The sequence below is a fragment of the Mus caroli genome, unplaced genomic scaffold (genome assembly GCF_978045245.1).
Source record: "Mus caroli unplaced genomic scaffold, Mus_caroli_1 scaffold_3, whole genome shotgun sequence".
Taxonomy (NCBI): Eukaryota; Metazoa; Chordata; class Mammalia; order Rodentia; family Muridae; genus Mus; species Mus caroli.
The window spans coordinates 2,300,070-2,324,351 of record NW_028227258.1 but is presented as its reverse complement, the minus strand read 5'-3'; the positions used below and the strand labels follow the sequence as shown (position 1 = coordinate 2,324,351).

Genomic DNA, 24,282 nt, shown 5'->3' with positions numbered 1-24,282 from the left:
AAGAACACAAATTCCAGCCCAGGCTACTATACCCAGCCAAACTCTCAATTAACATAGATGGAGAAACCAAAGTATTCCACGACAAAACCAAATTCACACATTATCTCTCCACGAATCCAGCCCTTCAAAGGATAATAACAGAAAAAAACCAATACAAGGACAGGAACCACGCCCTAGAAACAACAAGAAGGTAATCCCTCAACAAACCTAAAAGAAGACAGCCACAAGAACAAAATGCCAACTTTAACAACAAAAATAACAGGAAACAACAATTACTTTTCCTTAATATCTCTTAATATCAATGGACTCAACTCCCCGATAAAAAGACATAGACTAACAAACTGGCTACACAAACAAGACCCAACATTTTGCTGCTTACAGGAAACTCATCTCAGAGAAAAGGATAGACACTACCTCAGAATGAAAGGCTGGAAAACAATTTTCCAAGCAAATGGCATGAAGAAACAAGCTGGAGTAGCCATTCTAATATCTGATAAGATTGACTTCCAACCCAAAGTCATTAAAAAAGACAGGGAGGGACACTTCATACTCATCAAAGGTAAAATCCTCCAAGAGGAACTATCAATCCTGAATATCTATGCTCCAAATACAAAGGCAGCCACATTCATTAAAGAAACTTTAGTAAAGCTCAAAGCACACATTGCACCTCATACAATAATAGTGGGAGACTTCAACACACCACTTTCACCAATGGACAGATCATGGAAACAGAAACTAAACAGGGACACAGTGAAACTAACAGAAGTTATGAATCAAATGGATCTGGCAGATATCTACAGAACATTCTATCCTAAAACAAAAGGATATACCTTCTTTTCAGCACCTCATGGTACCTTCTCCAAAATTGACCACATAATTGGTCACAAAACAGGCCTCAACAGATACAAAAATATTGAAATTGTCCCATGCATCCTATCAGATCACCATGGACTAAGGCTGATCTTCAATAACAAAATAAATAATAGAAAGCCAACCTTCATGTGGAAACTGAACAACACTCTTCTCAATGATACCTTGGTCAAGGAAGGAATAAAGAAAGAAATTAAGGACTTTTTAGAGTTCAATGAAAATGAAGCCACAACATATCCAAACTTATGGGACGCAATGAAAGCATTTCTAAGAGGAAAACTCATAGCTCTGAGTGCCTCCAAAAGGAAACTAGAGAGAGCACACATTAGCAGCTTGACAACATACATAAAAGCACTAGAACAAAAGGAAGCAAATTCACCCAAGAGGAGTAGACGGCAGGAAATAATCAAACTCAGGGGCGAAATCAACCAAGTGGAAACAAGAAGAACTATTCAAAGAATCAACCAATCAAGGAGCTGGTTCTTTGAGAAAATTAACATGATAGATAAACCCTTGGCCAGACTCACTAGAGGGCACAGGGAAAGCATCCTAATTAACAAAATCAGAAATGAGAAAGGAGACATAACAACAGATCCTGAAGACATCCAAAACACCATCAGATCCTTCTACCAAAGGCTATACTCAACAAAACTGGAGAACCTGGATGAAATGGAGAAGTTCCTAGACAGATACCAGGTACCAAAGTTGAACCAAGATCAGGTTAATGATCTAAACAGCCCTATATCCCCCAAAGAAATAGAAGCAGTCATTAATAGTTTCCCAACCAAAAAAAGCCCAGGACCAGATGGGTTTAGTGCAGAGTTCTATCAGACCTTCAAAGAAGATCTAATCTCAGTTCTTCACAAACTATTCCACAAAATAGAAACAGAAGGTACTCTACCCAACTCATTCTATGAAGCCACAATTACTCTGATACCTAAACCACAAAAAGACCCAACAAAGATAGAAACCTTCAGACCAATATCCCTTATGAATATTGATGCAAAAATCCTCAATAAAGTCCTTGCTAACCGAATCCAAGAACACATCAAAAGAATCATCCATCCTGACCAAGTAGGTTTCATCCCAGGGATGCAGGGATGGTTCAATATACGGAAATCCATCAACGTAATCCAGTATATAAACAAACTCAAAGACAAAAACCACATGGTCATCTCGTTAGATGCGGAAAAAGCATTTGACAAGATCCAACACCCATTCATGATAAAAGTCTTGGAAAGATCAGGAATTCAAGGCCCATACCTAAACATGATAAAAGCAATCTACAGCAAACCAGTAGCCAACATCAAAGTAAATGGTCAGAAGCTTGAAGCAATCCCTCTAAAATCAGGGACTAGACAAGGCTGTCCACTTTCTCCATACCTATTCAACATTGTACTTGAAGTCCTAGCCAGAGCAATTCGACAACAAAAGGAGATCAAAGGGATACAAATTGGAAAAGATGAAGTCAAAATATCACTTTTTGCAGATGATATGATAGTATATATAAGTGACCCTAAAAATTCCACCAGAGAACTCCTAAGCCTGATAAACAGCTTCGGTGAAGTAGCTGGATATAAAATTAACTCAAACAAATCAATGGCCTTTCTCTACACAAAGAATAAACAGGCTGAGAAAGAAATTAGGGAAACAACACCCTTCTCAATAGTCACAAAGAATATAAAATATCTTGGCGTGACTCTAACTAAGGAAGTGAAAGATCTGTATAATAAAAACTTCAAGTCTCTGAAGAAAGAAATTATAGAAGATCTCAGAAGATGGAAAGATCTCCCATGCTCATGGATTGGCAGGATCAACATTGTAAAAATGGCTATCTTGCAAAAAGCAATCTACAGATTCAATGCAATCCCCATCAAAATTCCAAATCAATTCTTCAACGAATTAGAAAGTGCAATCTGCAAATTCATCTGGAATAACAAAAAACCTAGGATAGCAAAAACTCTTCTCAAGGATAAAAGAACCTCTGGTGGAATCACCATGCCGGACCTAAAGCTCTACTACAGAGCAATTGTGATAAAAACTGCATGGTACTGGTATAGTGACAGACAAATAGACCAATGGAATAGAATTGAAGACCCAGAAATGAACCCACACACCTACGGTCACTTGATCTTCGACAAGGGAGCTAAAAACATCCAGTGGAAGAAAGACAGCATTTTCAACAAATGGTGCTGGCACAACTGGTTGTTAACATGTAGAAGAATGCGAATCGATCCATTCCTATCTCCTTGTACTAAGGTCAAGTCTAAGTGGATCAAGGATCTTCACATAAAACCAGAGACACTGAAACTTATAGAGGAGAAAGTGGGGAAAAGCCTTGAAGATATGGGCACAGGGGAAAAATTCCTGAATAGAACAGTAATGGCTTGTGCTGTAAGATCGAGAATTGACAAGTGGGACCTCATGAAACTACAAAGCTTCTGCAAGGCTAAAGACACCATCAATAAGACAAAAAAACCACCAACAGATTGGGAAAGGATCTTCACCTATCCTAAATCAGATAAGGGACTAATATCCAATATATATAAAGAACTCAAGAAGGTGGACTCCAGAAAGTCAAATAACCCCATTAAAAAATGGGGCTCAGAACTGAACAAAGAATTCTCACCTGAGGAATACCGAATGGCAGAGAAGCACCTGAAAAAATGTTCAACATCCTTAATCCTCAGGGAAATGCAAATCAAAACAACCCTGAGATTCCACCTCACACCAGTCAGAATGGCTAAGATCAAAAATTCAGGTGACAGCAGATGCTGGCGAGGATGTGGAGAAAGAGGAACACTCCTCCATTGTTGGTGGGATTGCAAGCTTGTACAACCACTCTGGAAATCAGTCTGGCGGTTCCTCAGAAAATTGGACATAGTACTACCGGAGGATCCAGCAATACCTCTCCTGGGCATATATCCAGAAGATGTCCCAACCGGTAAAAAGGACACATGCTCCACTATGTTCATAGCAGCCCTATTTATAATAGCCAGAAGCTGGAAAGAACCCAGATGTCCCTCAACAGAGGAATGGATACAGAAATTATGGTACATTTACACAATGGAGTACTACTCAGCTATTAAAAAGAATGAATTTATGAAATTCCTAGCCAAATGGATGGACCTGGAGGGCATCATCTTGAGTGAAGTAACACAATCACAAAAGAACTCACACAATATGTATTCATTGATAAGTGGATATTAGCCCAAAACTTAGGATACCCAAGATATAAGATACAATTTGATAAATGCATGAAACTCAAGAAGAATGAAGACCAAAGTGTGGACACTGTACACCTTCTTAGAATTGGGAACAAAACACCCAGGGAAGGAGTTACAGAGACAAAGTTCGTAGCTGTGATGAAAGGATGGACCATTTAGAGACTGCTGTATCCAGGGATCCGTCCCATAATCAGCTTCTAAACGCTGACACCATTGCATACACTAGCAAGATTTTGCTGAAAGGACCCAAATATAGCTGTCTCTTGTGAGATGATGCCGGGGCCTAGCAAACACAGGAGTGGATGATCACAGTCAGCTATTGGATGTATCACAGGGCTCCCAATTGTGAAGCTAGAGAAAGTACCCAAGGAGCTAAAGGGATCTGCAACCCTATTGTTGGAATAACATAATGTACTAACCAGAACCCTGGAGCTCTTGTCTCTAGCTGCATATGTATCGAAAGATGGCCTAGTCCGCCATCAATGGAAAGAGAGGCCCATTGGACTTGCAAACTTTATATGCCCCAATATAGGGGAATGCCAGGGCCAAAAGAATGGGAATGGGTGGGTAGGGAAGTGGGGGGCACTATGGGGGACTTTTGGGATAGTATTGGAAATGTAATTGAGGAAAATATGTAATAAAAAAAAATAATAATAAAAAAAAAATAAAAAAAAAAAGAAAATGCCTTCCTGAGACTTGACTGAAGGCAAGCAAGCCATAGAGCATTTTCTTACTTAGTGATTGATGTGGAAGGCCCCAGCCCATTGTTATTGAGTCATCCCTGGACTGGTGGCACTGAGTTCCAGAAGAGAGCAGGCAGAGCAAGCCATGGGAAGCAATCCAGTAAGCAGTATGGCCGTGTGTGTCTGTGTGTGTGTGTGTGTGTGTGTGTGTGTGTGTGTGTGTGTGTATGATGTGTATATATGAATGTTGGCTTATGTGTGCCATAGCTCAGTTGCAGAGGTCAGAATCCTCTGCATCAGGTCTAACCTCCAGGTTCTGGCCCTCTTCGGGTTCCTGTCCTGATTTCCTCCAATGATGGACTACGAGGTAGAAGTACAAGCCAAATGAACCTCCCACACCCAACTTGATTTTTGGTCATGGTGTCTGACTGAAGCATTAGTAACTCTAAAACACCTTGTAGGTACCTGACTAGTAGTCACATGGGTCTAGAAGGTGAAGTCAGCCCCTGTCTTTCCTTGTGTTCATAATATGTCATCTGGGTCATTCTTGTCTCTCACTGTCATGGGAACAGCACTGTTGGGAATAGCAACACACATACTTCTACTCAGAAAGACCCAACCATGTCTTAGTATTGCTCCGGTGAAGATATAAATTACATTCTTTATGTTTGCACCAGGTTTCATATCCACTCCCACGATGTAGGGGTCACCCTTGCCACACCTCTCAGTAATACTTCTGGTGACCACAGTTCCTCATTTACAGTGCTATGTGGGTTTAAAATGCTTCTTCCTCCACTATTGGTGTTTCTCTAATGATTCTGAACATCTAATGATTTTGAACATCTTTTCATATGCTTAAGAACTGTTACATTTTCTTCATATGAAAGAAACCTATATTAACTCACATATACTTATTATATGCCACTCATATGCTACATAGTGTTACACTCATATATGTACATGTAATATAGTCCTTCAAATATAAACGCTTGTCAAATGTTCATCTGCTATTTGCTAAATATTGGTCTAGACTCTAGACACTGGGACTATACTAGTTGAAGAATAGCACCAAATGCCCTCCATCCTGGAGTTTGTTTTAACATGCAGATGGAGACACCCACACCAACACACAAAGAGATTAAAAAGTAAAATAACTTGTATGATGAAGTTTTTATATCTACTTTACTCAAAAAAAATTATGTCTACTTTATATGAATATATGTTTTGCCTGCATGTATGTATGTGCACTCTGTGTGTGTGCCGTACATGCATGCGTGCATGTGTGTGTGTGTGTGTGTGTGTGTGTGTGTGTGTGTGTGTGTGAGAGAGAGAGAGAGAGAGAGAGAGAGAGAGAGAGAGAGAGGTTCGGTCCCCTAGAACTGGACTTACAGTTAGTTGTAAGATACCTTGTGGGTGCTGGGAACTGAGCTCAAATCTGGAAGAGCAGCCAGCATTCTCAACCTCTGAGCCATCTCTGCAACCACATAACTTGTTAGTTTTAATAAACTTAAATTTGAATTTGGCTCAGCCATTTCACGTCATTAAATTATAGTTTTTGAAACTGTAAAAAGGAAGTGGTAATAGTCCCAACCTTTAAGTTTACTAAACCATGTGAATACTGTCCCACAGTACCCACACTAGAGAAACAAAAGCCACCGATGTGTGGTTGTTTTCCCCCTTTCTTCTACATTTTTATTCAATGATAGACTTTAATTGGAATTACTGACATTTATACTTACTGTATTCTCAGATCATTATTTCTGAAGTCTCATTTGGGTGCCAGCCTACTGGTGAATTTGGCTAATTTTGAGATGTATTATATCCAGGCTTCTTAAATTTCAAAGGCCAAGAGCCAAGAGTCCATGTGTTTTACAAAACTATGTCCTGTCAAATCTCCCAAAATGTGGGGAAATTCATAGAACAGGCTCAACTTAGAGCAGCAATCTGTTACAGTGTCTGGATAGACACTCAGTTCAGCGTTCAGCAGTGAGCTTATGAAAATACAGGCTGTGCCAGGTGCTCTGCAGAGATGTGTGTGACTTTGTCAAGCTTTGCAACAACTCTTTGTGCTTCTCCCTTAGATAATGATGTTGAAAATGATCTTCAATCAGATGTCGGTTGAGCAATGCAAGACACAGATGGGAAAGGAGAAGGAGTGCAATTCCTTCCTAATTGCAGTTCGCCTGGCTTCACTGAACCAGATCTTGGATCCCTGGGTTTATCTGCTGCTAAGAAAGATCCTTCTTCGGAAGTTCTGCCAGGTAGCAAACGCTGTCTCCAGTTGCTCTAGTGATGGACAGAAAGGGCAGGCCATCTCATTGTCTAATGAAGTAGTACAGCCAGGGCCATGAAAGAGAACACAGCCAATGAACATAGACACAGTTTTTGCAGCCAATGTCCCTAACCCTTATGGACTGAGGCATTTCTGGTATGCTGCTGTTTATGTTTTGGGGTGGAATATTTGATATAAAGCTAGATGGTCTGAGAAACATAGATAATCCTTTCTGTGCCAAAATCCTGAAACACAAACAAAGGGAAATCTGTTAATAACAGTCTAGCATTTTGAGTCTTTGCCAGTGTTAACTGAATATGGGGTTATTTATGTGAAGAAACACTGACAAATGACCTTGAGATACTTGGGGGTAAGAATGGTTGCTGCCCCAGCACACTTTGTGGGGACTTGGGAGTGTAACCCCCTGGGCAAGGGATGAAGCCACAGCGATGATTTGTGTTGTCTGAGGACATTGGTCATGTTCTCTTTCATCATTGTCTCTGTAACTTTTCTGACACACTTTTTCCACTCAAAATTTAAAGCATCTAATTGGGTTTTTAAAAATGTATAACATATCCACATATTTATTGTCCTGATGCTATTCAAATATTGTTCAGTAGATTATTAGCTCATAACTTTATAAAACTTAACTTTGGTTGGGTTGGTATGGAAGTTTATTCCTTAATTGAATAAGAGACAACTCTACTTGCTGCAAACAAGACAGTTTATGTCTGCCCTCTGTTTCAGAATGTTCTTTCCTTTGAATACATTTTGCATTCTTAGAAGCCTGGAGGGAAGTCCTAACTGATCTATGAGAGTCATGAACTGTATTTCAGAATGCTGCCTAAAGGCTGGATTGAGAACTGAGGGTTAGTCCTGCTCCTAGTGTTCTCTTGTCTTTAAATACCAACTCTGACTCTAGAACAAATAGAAATTTAGACACTAAATAAAGATTTGCCATAGTTTGGCTTTCTTGTAAGATAGGAATATTAATGACTTTTCAGCCTTTGCCCTGCCCTTGGGCTAGCATTCTCACTTAGCTCTGTGACTGGGCTTGCTTTTCACACAGTTTACAAGGGCACAGGCTTGGTCCTTTGGCTTAATGTCTCCTTGTCTCACAGGTAAATTACAAGCAGGAGCTTTGGGATTTTAGAGCTTAAAAGTTACCCCACAAACATTGTGTTCTTTCGGGACAATCCCAGACAACTGTTTTTATTCTTTGGCACCCTCCTTTTGCAAGTTCATTAATAATTAATGTGAAGATTCTGATTTGTACTTTATTGCTTTCTAGTTTCTCCAAAGCTGAAGATTTCTTTCAGCTTCCTACATAATGGCATTTTCTTGTCATTAGTACAGTTTGGATGAGGGTTGATTGTAACTGTTACACTATATCTGTTAGATGAATTATGCTTACTGGCCTAGGACAGTTAGGATAATCAGTCTAAAAGATCAGGTCAAACTGAGTCAGAACTTAAAGTCTAGTGGAGGCACCGTCATCATCCAGAATGGCTCCATAATCCAGATGTGAAAATAAAGACAAGAACAAACCTATACTAACCCTGTTATTAAAATCTCCCTTTTATATGATTTATAGAGTATAAGACAAAACTCTCCTCTCCCAATACTTAAATGACCTTATAACAAAGAGGCTTTGTTTTGGAGTGCTCCTGAGCCCTCTTGTGATCAGGTAGACACACAGCTGGGTTTGAGTGGTGAAGTGTAATTTTAATCTTTCTTCCAACACTTACTGTAGCACCTGAAATATAGGATTTTTCCAATAAACATCATTAAATGGATGAGTGAATGAGATTCTGCCAACACTTCTGCTTTTGACACATTTGTTATAGCTCGTCCAACCTGTGAAGCAAATGACTTCTTACTTAGTTGAGTAGACAGAGACATGCCTTTAGAGGCATTTGCTGTGTTGCTTTATAGCATGGTGTCATTTGCGTTAATAATCTAAAGGATATATTTCCAACTTGTAAAGGGAGTCACTATGAAAAGTACATCAGTTCTCACCAAGCTACAAAACCAGAAGAGGTTGAAACATATTCTAGGCTATAAAATCAGTTCCTGCCCAGGGATTCCATGGTAGGAGTGAATGGATGGCTACTTTTGAACAAGCTTTAAAAGGAGGCCTCGAGGGAAGAAATTGTGAGGTTTTGTTTTTGTTTTTTAACCTGGGAAGCCATTGGTATGTCCAGGATGAGAAGTAAAAATCTCCCGAGTCTCAGTGTTGGATGGTGGGAGTTCAGTGGTATGCTGCAGAGGTTCTCTGTACAGGAAGTGGACTTCTGCAGACAGAAGGGGATATCTCTTTCCTGAGTTCAATTCACTGGTCTTTATTTTTTCCTAATAATATTTTTATTGACTATTTAGAAATTTCTCATGATAAACCCCAAGAACCCTCACTTCCCAGTCCTCCCAGCCCCACCCCCCCAAAAAAGACGAAGAACAAAAAACAAGTGCAGTTTGTGTTGTCCATATATTCACAGGAGCATGATCAAACTCCTGGTGACCAGCCCCGTAAAGAAAACTGAGTCCTTCCCCATACACACCCCATCAGAAGCCATCAGTTGTAGAGAACTACACTTCAGCATCCTTATCACAATTTTTAAGAATTCTTTCTGATGACTTTCTGTCTAGTCTGTTACTTTGGGGGAGAGTGAAGGAGGGTGGGATTAGGAGCTGTCGCAGAACTCTTTCATGTCCCTCTTTCTCAGTATTTCAGCAGTCAGCAGTACCAAGGCACTCCAAGCAAGCTCTCAAGGTCAATTCATTGATCTTTAAGGTCACTCCCACAGAGCTCATTTATCCATGAGTATGCATGCACAGGAAGAAGAATGCTTACATAAGCTTATAGTCCATTCTTGAACTTGAAAGTATTAATTAGAGTCCCAGAAAACCACATGGAGAGACCAAGTGACTGAAATATAGAAACACATGTAAAATTAGCTAGTATCTATGTTTTCAAATAAATTTAGACTTCATGTTATATCATAGACAGGATAGACAATATGTTGTCAAATACAAAGAGTTAACATTTCAAATAAAATGGACTCAGTGACTGTCTTAAAAAATACTCTTCAGTTGGAGAAACAAAATGTTTTATGGTTATTTTAGAGCCAGGCATTGTGGCCCATGCCACTAGTTCAGACTACAGAGGTATAGACCAGAAGATCATTTCAAATTGAGGCTACTCTAGCTTATGTAGTGATTTCCTGCCAGCCAGGCAACACAGAGACAGCATCTCAGAAAATAATCACAACAATTTGAGATTTATCAATTTGCCTAATGCTGTATATCAAGACATTTTAAATAAATAAATGTTTAATCACAATAGGCTTAAACTATTCTGAAATGAAAGGCATATGTATATTTTTGCATAATTTTTCTTGATCTTATAAAAGATTTCCTGACAGAGTTACAGAAAAATATTATAGAATGTTCCATAAGTTAATGATGAGACCTAAAACTCACAGGCAGGCTGCAAAGTGGTGGCACCTTAGCAGCATACTGATGCTTGAAGTCCATTTGGATTTGAAATTCATTGATTATTTAATCAACAGTTTTCACAGTTTTATAAATTGGAGGCACCAAATTAGTGACTGGCTTTCAGATTTCCCCAGCATAAAAAAAATTATTCAATTATTCAATAGCTCCTTTGGGCTGAGAGCAAACCAGAGATGAAAAATAGCTCTTCTAAATTTATTGGCAAGTGAGTTGCCAGTTAACTTCAAGTTACTCTGAAGCTGCACATGATGTAGGGTAGAGTATCAAGTCACCTGCAAAGCACTTCTTGCAGTAAGTCCTGGAGTAGCTTAACTAACTAGAATAATTAAAATGTGTTTTATCCACCCTGTCATAGACTGTGTCAGATTATCACAGATCCTTACTTAATGTTTGTTTTGTGATTTTTTTAAAAAAAATTAAAATATGTCAAAATTAAAATCTAAATAAATGTTTAAAACTTGTGCATCTCTGATTAAGACCAGAGATGTGTTTTCTGTGTTGCAGTGAAATGCTGACTAGAGTTAAGCTACAACTGACATTATCACAGTATTATGAATGGAAGTATTACAAAGTTTAAAACTCAACCCAAGGAAATAGTTGGTAACAGCAAATGAAGCACGAACCAGAGAATGAAGGAAACTTTTTAGTTTTTAGTTTGTGTATCATGCTTTATGTTCACAGCCTGGGAACATTTACCTCTCACCATTATAGGGTGACACCATAAGCAGAGGCCATTCTCTGCAAAGACAGCTTCTACCATGTACATCATAATTCCTACCTGTCTGAGTTCCACTGAGCTTCTCGCCGGCCAGCTGTATGTTCTAAACATTAAGCAGCTTGTGTGCTGGCTTCCCACACCCACCTTTGAAGCTGATTTACCCCCACCATCTTCCTCACCCTGACTAGTCGCCTGTCCTCTCAGAGAAAGCAAAGAACAGAGATATTTGCTGTTGGTGAGGCTTGCGTTGTTTCTCGTCAGCTTCAATGGAGCAATTTTATTATGAAGTAAAGAAAGGGAGGAAGGAAAGAAATCTCCCAGAAAAAACAAAAAACAAATCCCCCCCCCCAAAAAAAACAGCCCTTTCATGCTTTTTGAGTATTTTGGAAAGAATTCCACATCTAATGTCCCCTTTTAATTGCGAAGCTTTAGATTCTGGTGTGAAATGCTTTAGATTTAAAGTATGTTCATCTTTTAAAGTAAGTAGGTCTTGGGACAGTGTGCCACAAGCCACCAAGATTGAGCAGCCATTTGAAAATAGTTTCCTTGTGTAGTTTTCAGATTCTGGAAAAATCAATGTTTATTGAGAAGCTACGGGAGGTCTGTGTAATTCGAGATTCTTAGTGTTTTAGAAAGGACAACTATGTGTGTATGCATTGGATGAGGTGGAGATTATGGTAGAGAAGCCTTGTCCACTGCAACATGCTAAAAACCCTGGTCCTTTAAGGCAGAACGCAGAAGCAGAGGCAGGGAGGGGCTTCATTTAACTGGAGATACTACTTACCAGGAAGACAAAGAGTGCGGCCCTGGGCTCATCTTCAAAAGAGAAATGGTAAATGCATTCACTCAGATAATGAGGGAGAGAAGGAGAGAGGGAGAGAGGGAGAGAGGGAGAGAGGGAGAGAGGGAGAGAGAGAGAGAGGGAGAGAGGGAGAGAGGGAGAGAGGGAGAGAGGGAGAGAGGGAGAGAGGGAGAGGGATAGAGGGGGAGAGGGGGAGAGGGAGAGGGAGGAGAGAGACTGACAATCTATTGTCACATTAATTACTGTAGGCTGCTCACAGCTCACAGATAGGAACCCCATTTTCTGGGGTGGGGTCCTGGCTGCACCTGCACTTTAAGCCCCACTAAAGTGATCAGAGCAGGAAGTTTTCCGCCTCTCCTCCTCACTGCTTTATCCCCACATGCTTTGGCCACACAGGAAAGTGTGTTTTACTGCCTTGTGTAAACCTTTATGGTTATTTCATTGCAGTGTATTTAAATATAACTACCATGTGTTTTACAGGCTGATACTTATAATACTATGTAGTCAAAGAATGAATGTATAAGATGTACATCAGAATTCTGACAGTATCCAAGGACAGCTTGTCTGTGTATGTAAAAATGTCTGTTATTTATGTTGTCTGTCAATGAAAAAAATAAAGCAAATGATATGAAATGTCCCTGTTTTTATTTCCCGATCTCAGGAATGTTTTCTTGTTGGGGATATTCTGTTCACAATGGTATTAAGCATCTTGCTGATCTCCTGCTTGCTGTGCTTGGTCAAATACAAGCCCAGTGTCCTGCAGCAGCCCTGTCCTGTTTGGAACAACTGTACTGTTCGGACTCTATGACCTCATGCAGGAAGTCATTGGTTCTCTCCATGGTGGAAAGCTGCTCTGTCTGCACTTTCAGCATGCTGCCTCTCTCCAGATTGCTGTTTTTAACACAAAACCTGATTCATGCATTAAACTCTTTTCCTTGCTTTGTGGATTCTGGTGTAAACTACCACTGGTACCTGAGCTATCAGAGACCTTTGGCCAACAGACCCCAGTGTTGGATTCTTGTGGTAGTGATGGTCAGGCTCCACCCCTGCTCTGCTCCAGAAATTCAGACATATTAAAACTAGTACATTGAGCTTACCTGCCTTCTTCCTAAGAAAAGGCTTCTGGAACAAAGTCTCTTTTCTGTTCCTCCCACAGGAGAATTGTAAGGCCAGGATCACATTCTTAATTATGCGCAACCCCAGAGAAAGTCATTATAGGCAGAGGGGGTATGTCTGACTAGAAATACTCACCACAGTATAGGGAGCCTGCTGGCCATGGGGTGTGAGGTCCCTGTGTTCGTATCCTGAGGAGACAGGGTCAATTGTTCTTAGTGATCTGGTGCTTGCTGGTGGCTGCTGGGTGAATGCCATGCAGGTGCAGCTGGCACAGGTGTGGAGCCAGTTCCTCAGCTCTGTTCTTCTCTCTGCAACCCTGTGTACCTGGTTCTATCTCTGGTAGGAGATAAAACATCAGGGTTAATTTTTTTAAACCTTGAGCTTCGGGAGACCCAGTGGCATGGCTGAGCAGGTAAGGTATCTACTGCTACGCTTAATAACCTGGGTTGGGTCCTGGAGATCCACATAATAGAGAGAGGAACCAAGTCTAGGAGGGTGTGCTCAGACCTCTACATACAGCTCTGGCACATATATACACTCACACAGACAGACAGACAGACAGACACAGGCATATACATACAGACAGGGACACACATAAACACACACAGATAGATAGTCACACACAGACACATGCACATAATACAGGCACTCACACACATACATACACAGAAACACACTCATACACACACACTAAACAAGTAATATGCACTTATTACTTTGAACTTACAATCTAATGCACTTACAAATCACACATAGATACAGACACACACAGAGATAACATGCACAGACACACACATAAGCACACAGATGCACACACACAGAAAGACATGATCACACACACACTAAACAAGTAATACGTAGTTCACACTTCGAATTTACAATTTAATGTACTTACAATCATACACAGACACACACAGAGACACACACAGAGACACACACACAGGCCAAACAGATAATATGTAATTCACACATTGCATTTACAATCTAGTACACTTACAATCATACATAGACATATACACAGACATACAGATGCACATGCACATACAGACATACGCACAGAGGCACACAAAGACACATACACAGAGACACATAAACTCAGACATATACACATGAATGCACACACACAGAAACATACACAAAGACATTATCACACACACACTAAACAAATAATATGTAGTTCACACTTTGCACTTACAATCTGCTCCACTTATAATCACACACAGACACATACACAGACACACTTTGCATTTACAATATAGTAGGAGAAAGGGAGAGAATTCTATCAGAACTACAAAATCACTGGGATATGTGAGGTACTGAGGATCAATAGGCGATATTTTAGTGTGTTTTAAAGAAAGGAAACACTGATGACCTGAAGGTAGGATATTAGAAGACATTTCACCTCACTTCTCCAGAACCTCGCAGCTTTCTAACTGCTCCTACAGCTGTTCTAACTTTCCATCTACCTCTCTCTAACTTTTAAGCAGAAGTGACTAGGCCACTCAGTTTGGCACTGCAGATACACTGGGGCAGACTTTTTTTTTTTTTTTTTTTTTTTTTTGGTAGGCTTGTTACACAGCATCTTAGACTTCACTCACCATATACCTAAGGAATATGTCCTTAGTGAGGACAAGAAAAATTGTTAGACATGTTGGTCCCCAGTAGAAATCTGTGATTTCAGAAAGGGGCCACGAAGGCAAGTGGGTCTGTATGCCTGGAATATGTGTGTGGCTGTAAAAATGCAGCGCTACCGTGTCTATAGTGCCTGGGTTACAGCAGCCTGACCAGCTTCTGTAAGCTCATAAGCCTATTCATAGAAGGGGACGTGCACTCTCTCAGGAGTATTGTCTTTCTACTGACGCCCTAACATCTATTCTGGTGTCTCTATGAGGGATTGCTAATGGGAGTTTCTTTCGTGTTTTAATTCAGTGTAATTAAGGACACATTTCCTGGCAGGTGCCTTGTAGAGCTTTTCTTTAAAGAGTCTTTCATCTGCCTGGTGTGTGTAAGATAACCAGAGAACATGCATTTCCTCCTAAGATGATTTGTATCATAGCCAGTAGATATTGAGGAAATGTCTCTGGATGAACTAACAAGGCTGGATTCCTCAGACACAGAGTTGTTTTTCAAATGCTTTGATAGCACATTTGACCCCCTCCTTGTGAAAAGGGCAGAGACATCTGTGATGTGTCATAAAAACTACAGCACTCACGCCTACCCCCTACTACCACCATGCTCATCTATGGACTATGTGTCATATAAACTACAGCGCTCACGCCTACCCTCTTTGACCACCATGCTCATCTATGGACTCCCTTGGGAGTTGGTGGACACAGGTTAGGTAGGGACTCTTACTGAGTTTCTTCGTGAGTCAGGGATTGAGTAAGTCTTCCTGTCTTGTAAAAAAAAAAAATGGTGAAAGCTGAAGTCTATATGTTTACTTCCCAGTGAAGAGTCACACTCTGTAACATCTCCCTTCAGACCTATGGGAACAGATAGGGTAAGTGACAGAGTAAGGTGACTTCACCCCACCACTGTCACTTTAAAAACTGCCATTGCATGACAACAAGACAGAGTGTGACCCAACCTAAGGAGAAGGGATGGTCATTTCTCACTATAAACAGAACAGGAACCAAATCCAGAACGTTGCACTTGCTAGGCAAGCATTGCACTAAATATGTAATCCCTGAAACAAGCTTTCTTTTTCTTTTTTCTATTTTTTATTTAGTTGGTTGGTTGGTTTTGGTTTTCAAGACAGGGTTTCTCTATGTGGCCCTGGCTGTCCCAGAACTAGCTTTGTAGACCAGGCTGGCCTTGAACTGAGATCCTCCTGCCTCTGCCTCTCAGTGCCTAGATTAAAGGTGTGCACCACCACATTTGGTCCATCTGAAACAAGTTTTTAAAACAAAAATTATCCTATGACTCATTTGTCTTCACACAAAGAGAATTCTTTTGCTTCACTTTGTGCTGACCCAGCAAGAGAGACTTAAAATGATATTCAGAATTTATAAGAAGCACAGCCCTAATTCTGAGTATAGTCTACATAAAAACAAGCTAATGATTAGAATTTGTCTATAGTTCTGCATGAGCTAAGACTATGTATTACTATTTAAAATGCAGATGGCAGCCAGGTGTGGTGGTTCATACCTTTAATCCCAGCATTCAGGAAACAGAGGCAAGCAGATCTCTGTGAGGCCAGCCTGGTCTACAGAGCGAGTTCTAGGACAGCCAGGGCTATACAGAGAAACCCTGTCTTAAAAAAGGGGAGGGGGAACAAAGAAAGATAAAAAGAAAAAAATGCCAGTGGCAGTGATGTCCTGGCTGACCCAGTCTTTGTATAGGTTCAAGGTGCACACTCTTGCCCTGTACACTGTTGCCTTCAGAAGAAGCTGCAGCATAGTTTATGACCTGAATTTCTCTGGGGAAAAGTATGGAGTGCTTTGTGAAATTGATCTCTGCATTGCTATTGCCTCATAAATGAAGATGGAAATGAAATCTTAGAACCTTCAAAACTCCATAAATTAGAAATTGTTCTCTGATATGGAAGTGGGCTGCATTCTTGCATGACTTTCAGGAGTATTTTTTTTTTTTTACATCACACAGGGATTCTTAAGGGTCAGTGGTTTGGAGAAGATTCACCAAACATCATTTTTGGAGAAAAGTGATTGCCTATTGTCACCTAATTTTGCTATTTATTGGCGATTGAAAACTTTTCCCCTTATATCATCATTTTCAGAACTATGGAAACAAAAGTAATTCTTGCTGAAAATAATTGTTGAAGTGTTAATATATGGCCAAGAATGATTACTAATTTAAGTGCTCTACATTCATAATTTAAATGTTGTACATTGCTCATCAACAGATTTCCCTGTGCCATCTGATATGCCCAATATAATTTTTTTTTGAGACAGGGTTTCTCTGTGTAGTCCTGGCTGTCCTGGAACCCACTCTGTAGACCAGGCTGGCCTCAAACTCGGAGATCCACCTGCTACTGCCTCCCAAGTGCTGGGATTAAAGGCATGCGCCACCACTGTCCAGCTTAAACTATTCTTTTTTTTTTTTAATATTTTTATTACATATTTTCCTCAATTACGTTTCCAATGCTATCCCAAAAGTCCCCCATAGCGCCCCCCCACTTCCCTATCCACCCATTCCCATTCTTTTGGCCCTGGCATTCCCCTATATTGGGGCATATAAAGTTTGCAAGTCCAATGGGCCTCTCTTTCCATTGATGGCTGACTAGGCCATCTTTCGATACATATGCAGCTAGAGACAAGAGCTCCGGGGTTCTAGTTAGTACATCATGTTGTTCCAACAATAGGGTTGCAGATCCCTTTAGCTCCTTGGGTACTTACTCTAGCTTCTCCATTGGGAGCCCTGTGATACATCCAATAGCTGACTGTGAACATCCACTCCTGTGTTTGCTAGGCCCCAGCATCGTCTCACAAGAGACAGCTATATTTGGGTCCTTTCAGCAAAATCTTGCTAGTGTATGCAATGGTGTCAGCGTTTAGAAGTTGATTATGGGATGGATCCCTGGGTACGGCAGTCTCTAAATGGTCCATCCTTTCATCACCGCTACGAACTTTGTCTCTGTAACTCCTTCCCTGGGTGTTTTGTTCCCAATTCTGAGAAGGTGCACAGTGTCCACACTTTGGTCTTCATTCTTCTTGAGTTTCATGCGTTTAGCAAATTGTATCTTAAATCTTGGGTATCCTAAGTTTTGGGCTAATATCCACTTATCAGTGAATACATATTGTGTGAGTTCTTTTGTGATTGTGTTACTTCACTCAAGATGATGCCCTCCAGGTCCATCCATTTGGCTAGGAATTTCATAAATTCATTCTTTTTAATAGCTGAGTAGTACTCCATTGTGTAAATGTACCATAATTTCTGTATCCATTCCTCTGTTGAGGGACATCTGGGTTCTTTCCAGCTTCTGGCTATTATAAATAGGGCTGCTATGAACATAGTGGAACATGTGTCCTTTTTACCGGTTGGGACATCTTCTGGATATATGCCCAGGAGAGGTATTGCTGGATCCTCCGGTAGTACTATGTCCAATTTTCTGAGGAACCGCCAGACTGATTTCCAGAGTGGTTGTACAAGCTTGCAATCCCACCAACAATGGAGGAGTGTTCCTCTTTCTCCACATCCTCGCCAGCAACTGCTGTCACCTGAATTTTTGATCTTAGCCATTCTGACTGGTGTGAGGTGGAATCTCAGGGTTGTTTTGATTTGCATTTCCCTGATGATTAAGGATGTTGAACATTTTTTCAGGTGTTTCTCTGCCATTCGGTATTCCTCAGGCGAGAATTCTTTGTTCAGTTCTGAGCCCCATTTTTTAATGGGATTATTTGACTTTCTGGAGTCCACCTTCTTGAGTTCTTTATATATATTGGATATTAGTCCCTTATCTGATTTAGGATAGGTGAAGATCCTTTCCCAATCTGTTGGTGGTTTTTTTGTCTTATTGATGGTGTCTTTAGCCTTGCAGAAGCTTTGTAGTTTCATGAGGTCCCACTTGTCAATTCTCGATCTTACAGCACAAGCCATTACTGTTCTATTCAGGAATTTTTCCCCTGTGCCCATATCTTCAAGGCTTTTCCCCACTTTCTCCTCTATAAGTTTCAGTGTCTCTGGTTTTATGTGAAGTTCCTTGATCCACTTAGACTTGACCTTAGTACAAGGAGATAGGAATGGATCGATTCGCATTCTTCTACATGTTAACAACCAGTTGTGCCAGCACCATTTGTTGAAAATGCTGTCTTTCTTCCACTGGATGTTTTTAGCTCCCTTGTCGAAGATCAAGTGACCGTAGGTGTGTGGGTTCATTTCTGGGTCTTCAATTCTATTCCATTGGTCTATTTGTCTGTCACTATACCAGTACCATGCAGTTTTTATCACAATTGCTCTGTAGTAGAGCTTTAGGTCCGGCATGGTGATTCCACCAGAGGTTCTTTTATCCTTGAGAAGAGTTTTTGCTATCCTAGGTTTTTTGTTATTCCAGATGAATTTGCAGATTGCACTTTCTAATTCGTTGAAGAATTGAGTTTCATCCCAGGGATGCAGGGATGGTTCAATATACGGAAATCCATCAACGTAATCCAGTATATAAACAAACTCAAAGACAAAAACCACATGGTCATCTCGTTAGATGCGGAAAAAGCATTTGACAAGATCCAACACCCATTCATGATAAAAGTCTTGGAAAGATCAGGAATTCAAGGCCCATACCTAAACATGATAAAAGCAATCTACAGAAAACCAGTAGCCAACATCAAAGTAAATGGTGAGAAGCTTGAAGCAATCCCTCTAAAATCAGGGACTAGACAAGGCTGTCCACTTTCTCCATACCTATTCAACATTGTACTTGAAGTCCTAGCCAGAGCAATTCGATAACAAAAGGAGATCAAAGGGATACAAATTGGAAAAGATGAAGTCAAAATATCACTTTTTGCAGATGATATGATAGTATATATAAGTGACCCTAAAAATTCCACCAGAGAACTCCTAAGCCTGATAAACAGCTTCGGTGAAGTAGCTGGATATAAAATTAACTCAAACAAATCAATGGCCTTTCTCTACACAAAGAATAAACAGGCTGAGAAAGAAATTAGGGAAACTACACCCTTCTCAATAGTCACAAATAATATAAAATATCTTGGCGTGACTCTAACTAAGGAAGTGAAAGATCTGTATAATAAAAACTTCAAGTCTCTGAAGAAAGAAATTATAGAAGATCTCAGAAGATGGAAAGATCTCCCATGCTCATGGATTGGCAGGATCAACATTGTAAAAATGGCTATCTTGCCAAAAGCAATCTACAGATTCAATGCAATCCCCATCAAAATTCCAGCTTAAACTATTCTTAACCATTCTTTCAGCAAAGTTATTTCACAAAAATGCTTTCTAGGTTTTTGTGAGAAGTAAAAGAGGGAGTCACCCAGGATGGACAAGGACTTAGAATATCAAGTGCAGCAGTTAGACTGGTTATTTACTGGTTATTTGTTCTTGATAAGTCAACAGATTTTTCTGAACTCAGATTTCCAGCCAGCCTGAAATTACTAGGGCAAGCAAACTCCTAAAGTCTCATACTATTGAGAACACTATTCTGGTGGCTGCTATTATTGTGCCAACCTTGTTCACTAACAGAGCACCACCAGTAAGCTAACTTGGCTGTTCTCATCTTGAGCTGTTCAGACAGCTTCCACTTCAGTGTTAGGCACCCACACTGTCACTGGGACACTGAACCACTCTTAAAGGTTGGTCACTGACCCAGATGGGGCACACAATTTATGATGCTTCATTTCTTTTTGACTTATTTGTAAAATATGGGCTTAATACATTTGTGCACCACCTTCACACTGAAAAGTTAATAAAAGTTTCTTGGTCTCTGTCCATTATAACCCAACTGTGTAGTTTTTCTAAACATTTTTTTTCTTAAAAATTTTTAGTAGAAGTATATATATATATATATATATATATATATATATGTGTGTGTGTGTGTGTGCGCGCGCGTGTGCGTGTGTGTGTATTAAAAACACTCAGAGAAAAGGGAGGATCTTGTGTGATAAATGTGGTCAAAGTTCTTGATGTACCTGAAATTATATTTCTGAAGCCTTTCACTATGTGCAATGAATGTGCCAATAAAATGTTGTTTTAAAAAGTCAAATAATGCCAAAGGCTCATGACAAGACCTGACTGCCTTGAACCTGCACCTCCACACTGCCAGGAGTCTGCTTCTTTCTTGGCCTCTGTCTTGGCATGCTTTCAGTAACACATTTCTAACTAATGTGTATGTTGCTTGTCTTTATCCACCATCACTAAACGCACATGCTGACCCTGGGTCTCTCTGCCTTTATTCTCTCTTTGTAGATAGAATACAATTTTAATCCATTCCACCTTCTGTCTTTATTGGATTCCCTGTTCTCTAGACTCCATGATTTAATTTTTAAATTATTCATCATTTTGGTGACATTTGCTTTCAAAATGGCCTTCAAATTAGGGGAAAGTGTCAAGAGCCAAACTCTCAGCTGGGTGTGATGACGTATGGATGTCATTGAGCACTTGGGTGACTACAGTAGATAGACTGGAAGATGAAGCCAGTATTGACTGTGAGACTCAGTCACAAAACAAAACACAGAAGAACAGAAGTTAGGATTTCTGGGTGTCTTTAAGTAAATGTGAGAAAACCTGAGACTAGAGGAACCAACAGTATAGACTTCATTTCATGATCCCATTATTCACGGAGCCTACAGATCCTGTGCCTGTACTTCAAGGTACTTCAAATCTTGGTCTTGTTATCAAGATTTGCTGAGGAGGATGCTGAGGCTCACTAGAGGTAAATCTCCAACCATGTTCATTATACAGTATGTGAGCCAAACTGGGCTTCGTGCCTGTTCTCAGCTTAAATATCACGTAATCCCTGACCAAAGAATTACAGCTGTTGGCATTTTCTAAAGCCCCCCAGTTCACCTCTGAGGGCACCTCAGAGGCTCTGCCTAAGGAAGACTCTGGCTCTATTGAGGCTGAGACATTTTGAGAGGCAGACCCATCTTCAGCAGCTACAAGGAGTAAGCTTTTATAATAGGATTGCTTAGTCCAGCAAACAAGCTTTTCACCAGAAATTGGTATGACCACGTCTGCTCTGTACATGTGCACAGTGCTGCAAACAGCCAGACTCTTCTTTGCTAGGAGGGTGCAGTGGAGGGCAGACATTCTTGGAGGTGGCAGGTGGTTGGCAGTAGTGGCAGTCACTTCCTGCCCAGGCCTGTGGGTTTTGCAGAAGCTAAAAGCTTCCCAGACCCTTTGTTCTTTGCTTCTTCATTTTTTTTTTTTTTTAGCATGGGAGCAGGCTTGCAGAGAAGCTGAAAAGCAAGGGGTTTTCCTCTCATTTACAAAGAGACTCAGGGAAAACCTGTAGCTTAAAGGAAACTTGCTCTAGTTTTACTCTGCAAAATGTGGTTTTGGATGTAGACTATTTTTTTTTGAAAGAAATAATTCTTCACTTGCTTTTTGGGTTTTTCTTCTGTTGGTTGATAGCCTTTTATTCTCCAGTTTTCTCTTCAGTGCAATGCTCTTCAGCCCTCTGGTCAGACTGACTAGAACAGTAAAAAATGTTCTTCACTTTTTTGTCTTTTTTTCTCAAGGGAATAAAATTTCAACATCTCCAAACTCGAATTCTGCTGTTGTTGCTAAGTGAATTCTGAAGACAGTCCACCCAAAGTGTTACTGAGTTGAAAATCGGTGCATATTAGAATCTATTTTGATCTCATTTTTAATGATAGCTTGACTATTTCAAAATAAATGCAGTCCTCAGGCATCTTGGAACCCAGCGAAATTTACTCAAAATGGCTTCAACACTTTTTTTTTATATTTGTTTAAAATTTTTATTTTTAATAACCTGCAGTTAATTAAACTAAATGAAATGAGTTTACATAGGGAAAATGAGTGACAATGCCCCTGTGCTGGCCAGCTTCTACAAAGTTCAGATTGGGTATGGCGTCCAAAAGTCTTCATAATAGTTATCCGTAATTATGTAATTTTAAAATTATATAATAATTGATGGGTCTCATCTCATGAGAACAGGTTTTAATAGGACAATGGTTAAAAATTTGAAGTAGCAAGGAAAGACTGTATTTCATGGTTTCCTTGCATAAAGGACATTACCCTGTCTCCCTGAATAAAGGCCCACTGAGAGTTAACATTGTTCCCATTTTCTCAGCACAACATTTGGGGAGAGAATATCCTAGAGGCAAGAGGCAAGTGGGATGCCAACTTGATTGGTGGGTCAATGTTTGGAAGGGAAGTAAGTATCTCAGCCAGAGCAGCTTTGGGGCTATGGGAACATATGTTTGGGGGGCCAGATGTAAGTATTTGAAAGAAACTGTGTAAGGGTTCTTAAAAGTTTTGTATGAAAAAGCAAGATACTTGCATTTACCATATAGGGCAGCTGTGATGGTTAAAGAAAGCAATGTAAGTCTTTACAAAGAGTGAGGAGACACCGGTCTGGAGGGAGAATTGCTGTATTAGCCATAGTGCACAAAGTGACAGCTGCAGTGGAGCTGACCTGAGAAATCCATCACACTATACCACATGGCCATGTGGAGAGAGACTTCTTGACTCCAGGACTCCTGCCTTGCCACATGTCATGTTGTATTTGAGAGCATGAAGCATAAAGTTAGCTCTGTTAATTTACTCACTGTCCTATCTTAATCAAGTTAGTGTCATCTTTTCCAATCTTGCGGTTAGCTATAAGTGGATGTAACAATTTTATATAAGGAAATATTTATGAAACAGTGACAGCATCAGCACTCAGTAGAGTCGTTTCATTTTTATAAATTGTTAATATTAAAGAAAAGCTTAGAAGACAAGTGGTCCAGTCTTCAGAGGTTAAGTGTATTCACCAGTGTATAGAATCTGTCCCATCATCCCACTCGGTAAGAGAGGGAGGGTGTAGACCAGCTCCATAGGAAGTGGGAGAAATGATAGGAAATGGCAAAACACACATATCTGACAGCTTTGTTTTGTTCTATTTTACTTAATAGGCTATTGCTATGTAGACCAGGCTGACCTGGATCTGGTGACCCTCCCACCTCAGCCTTCCAAGTGTTGGTATTACAAGTATGCACCACCGTGCTTGGTTTATAATTAAAATTTCAATCTGTCTTTGTGTGATAAGGGAGCATGTAGCAACTCAATAATGGTCATTTGAGAAGTTCCTATATCAGCTTCCCTCTGCAGAGCTCAGGCTGTCCGTCCCTATCTGAGACACATCAGTGTGAACTTTTATCAGCATTAGCCAGTACATACTGGCATGGCTTGCCTGCCCCTTCACTGACTGCCCTCTTCTGCCAAGGGACACTAGATTCATGAATTGTAGTTTATGTGGATTATGAGTATTTTTGGAGAGGCAAATCTGTTGGCACACAGGCCAACATTACAGGAATATCACATGGAATCAGGTATGTTTTTTCATGAAGTATTTATCACCATTATTTCAGGTATAAAGTCACCAACAAACCTATCAAGACCCAGGCAAAGCAATATTTTGTATGTACGTAAGATCATTTTCATGT

The 24,282-nt window shown here is 40.2% G+C and overlaps 1 protein-coding gene across 3 annotated transcripts in view; it reads left to right on the top strand.

The window, feature by feature from the left end:
* Ptger3 (prostaglandin E receptor 3) overlaps positions 1-24,282 on the top strand; it is a 98,955-nt gene that overhangs the window by 37,578 nt on the left and 37,095 nt on the right. For all 3 annotated transcript variants that reach the window (XM_021158885.3, XM_085835369.1, XM_021158884.3), the window contains exon 2: positions 6,862-7,041. In XM_021158885.3, the coding sequence (XP_021014544.1) occupies positions 6,862-7,041 (180 nt within the window). The remainder of the gene's footprint in view (positions 1-6,861; positions 7,042-24,282) is intronic.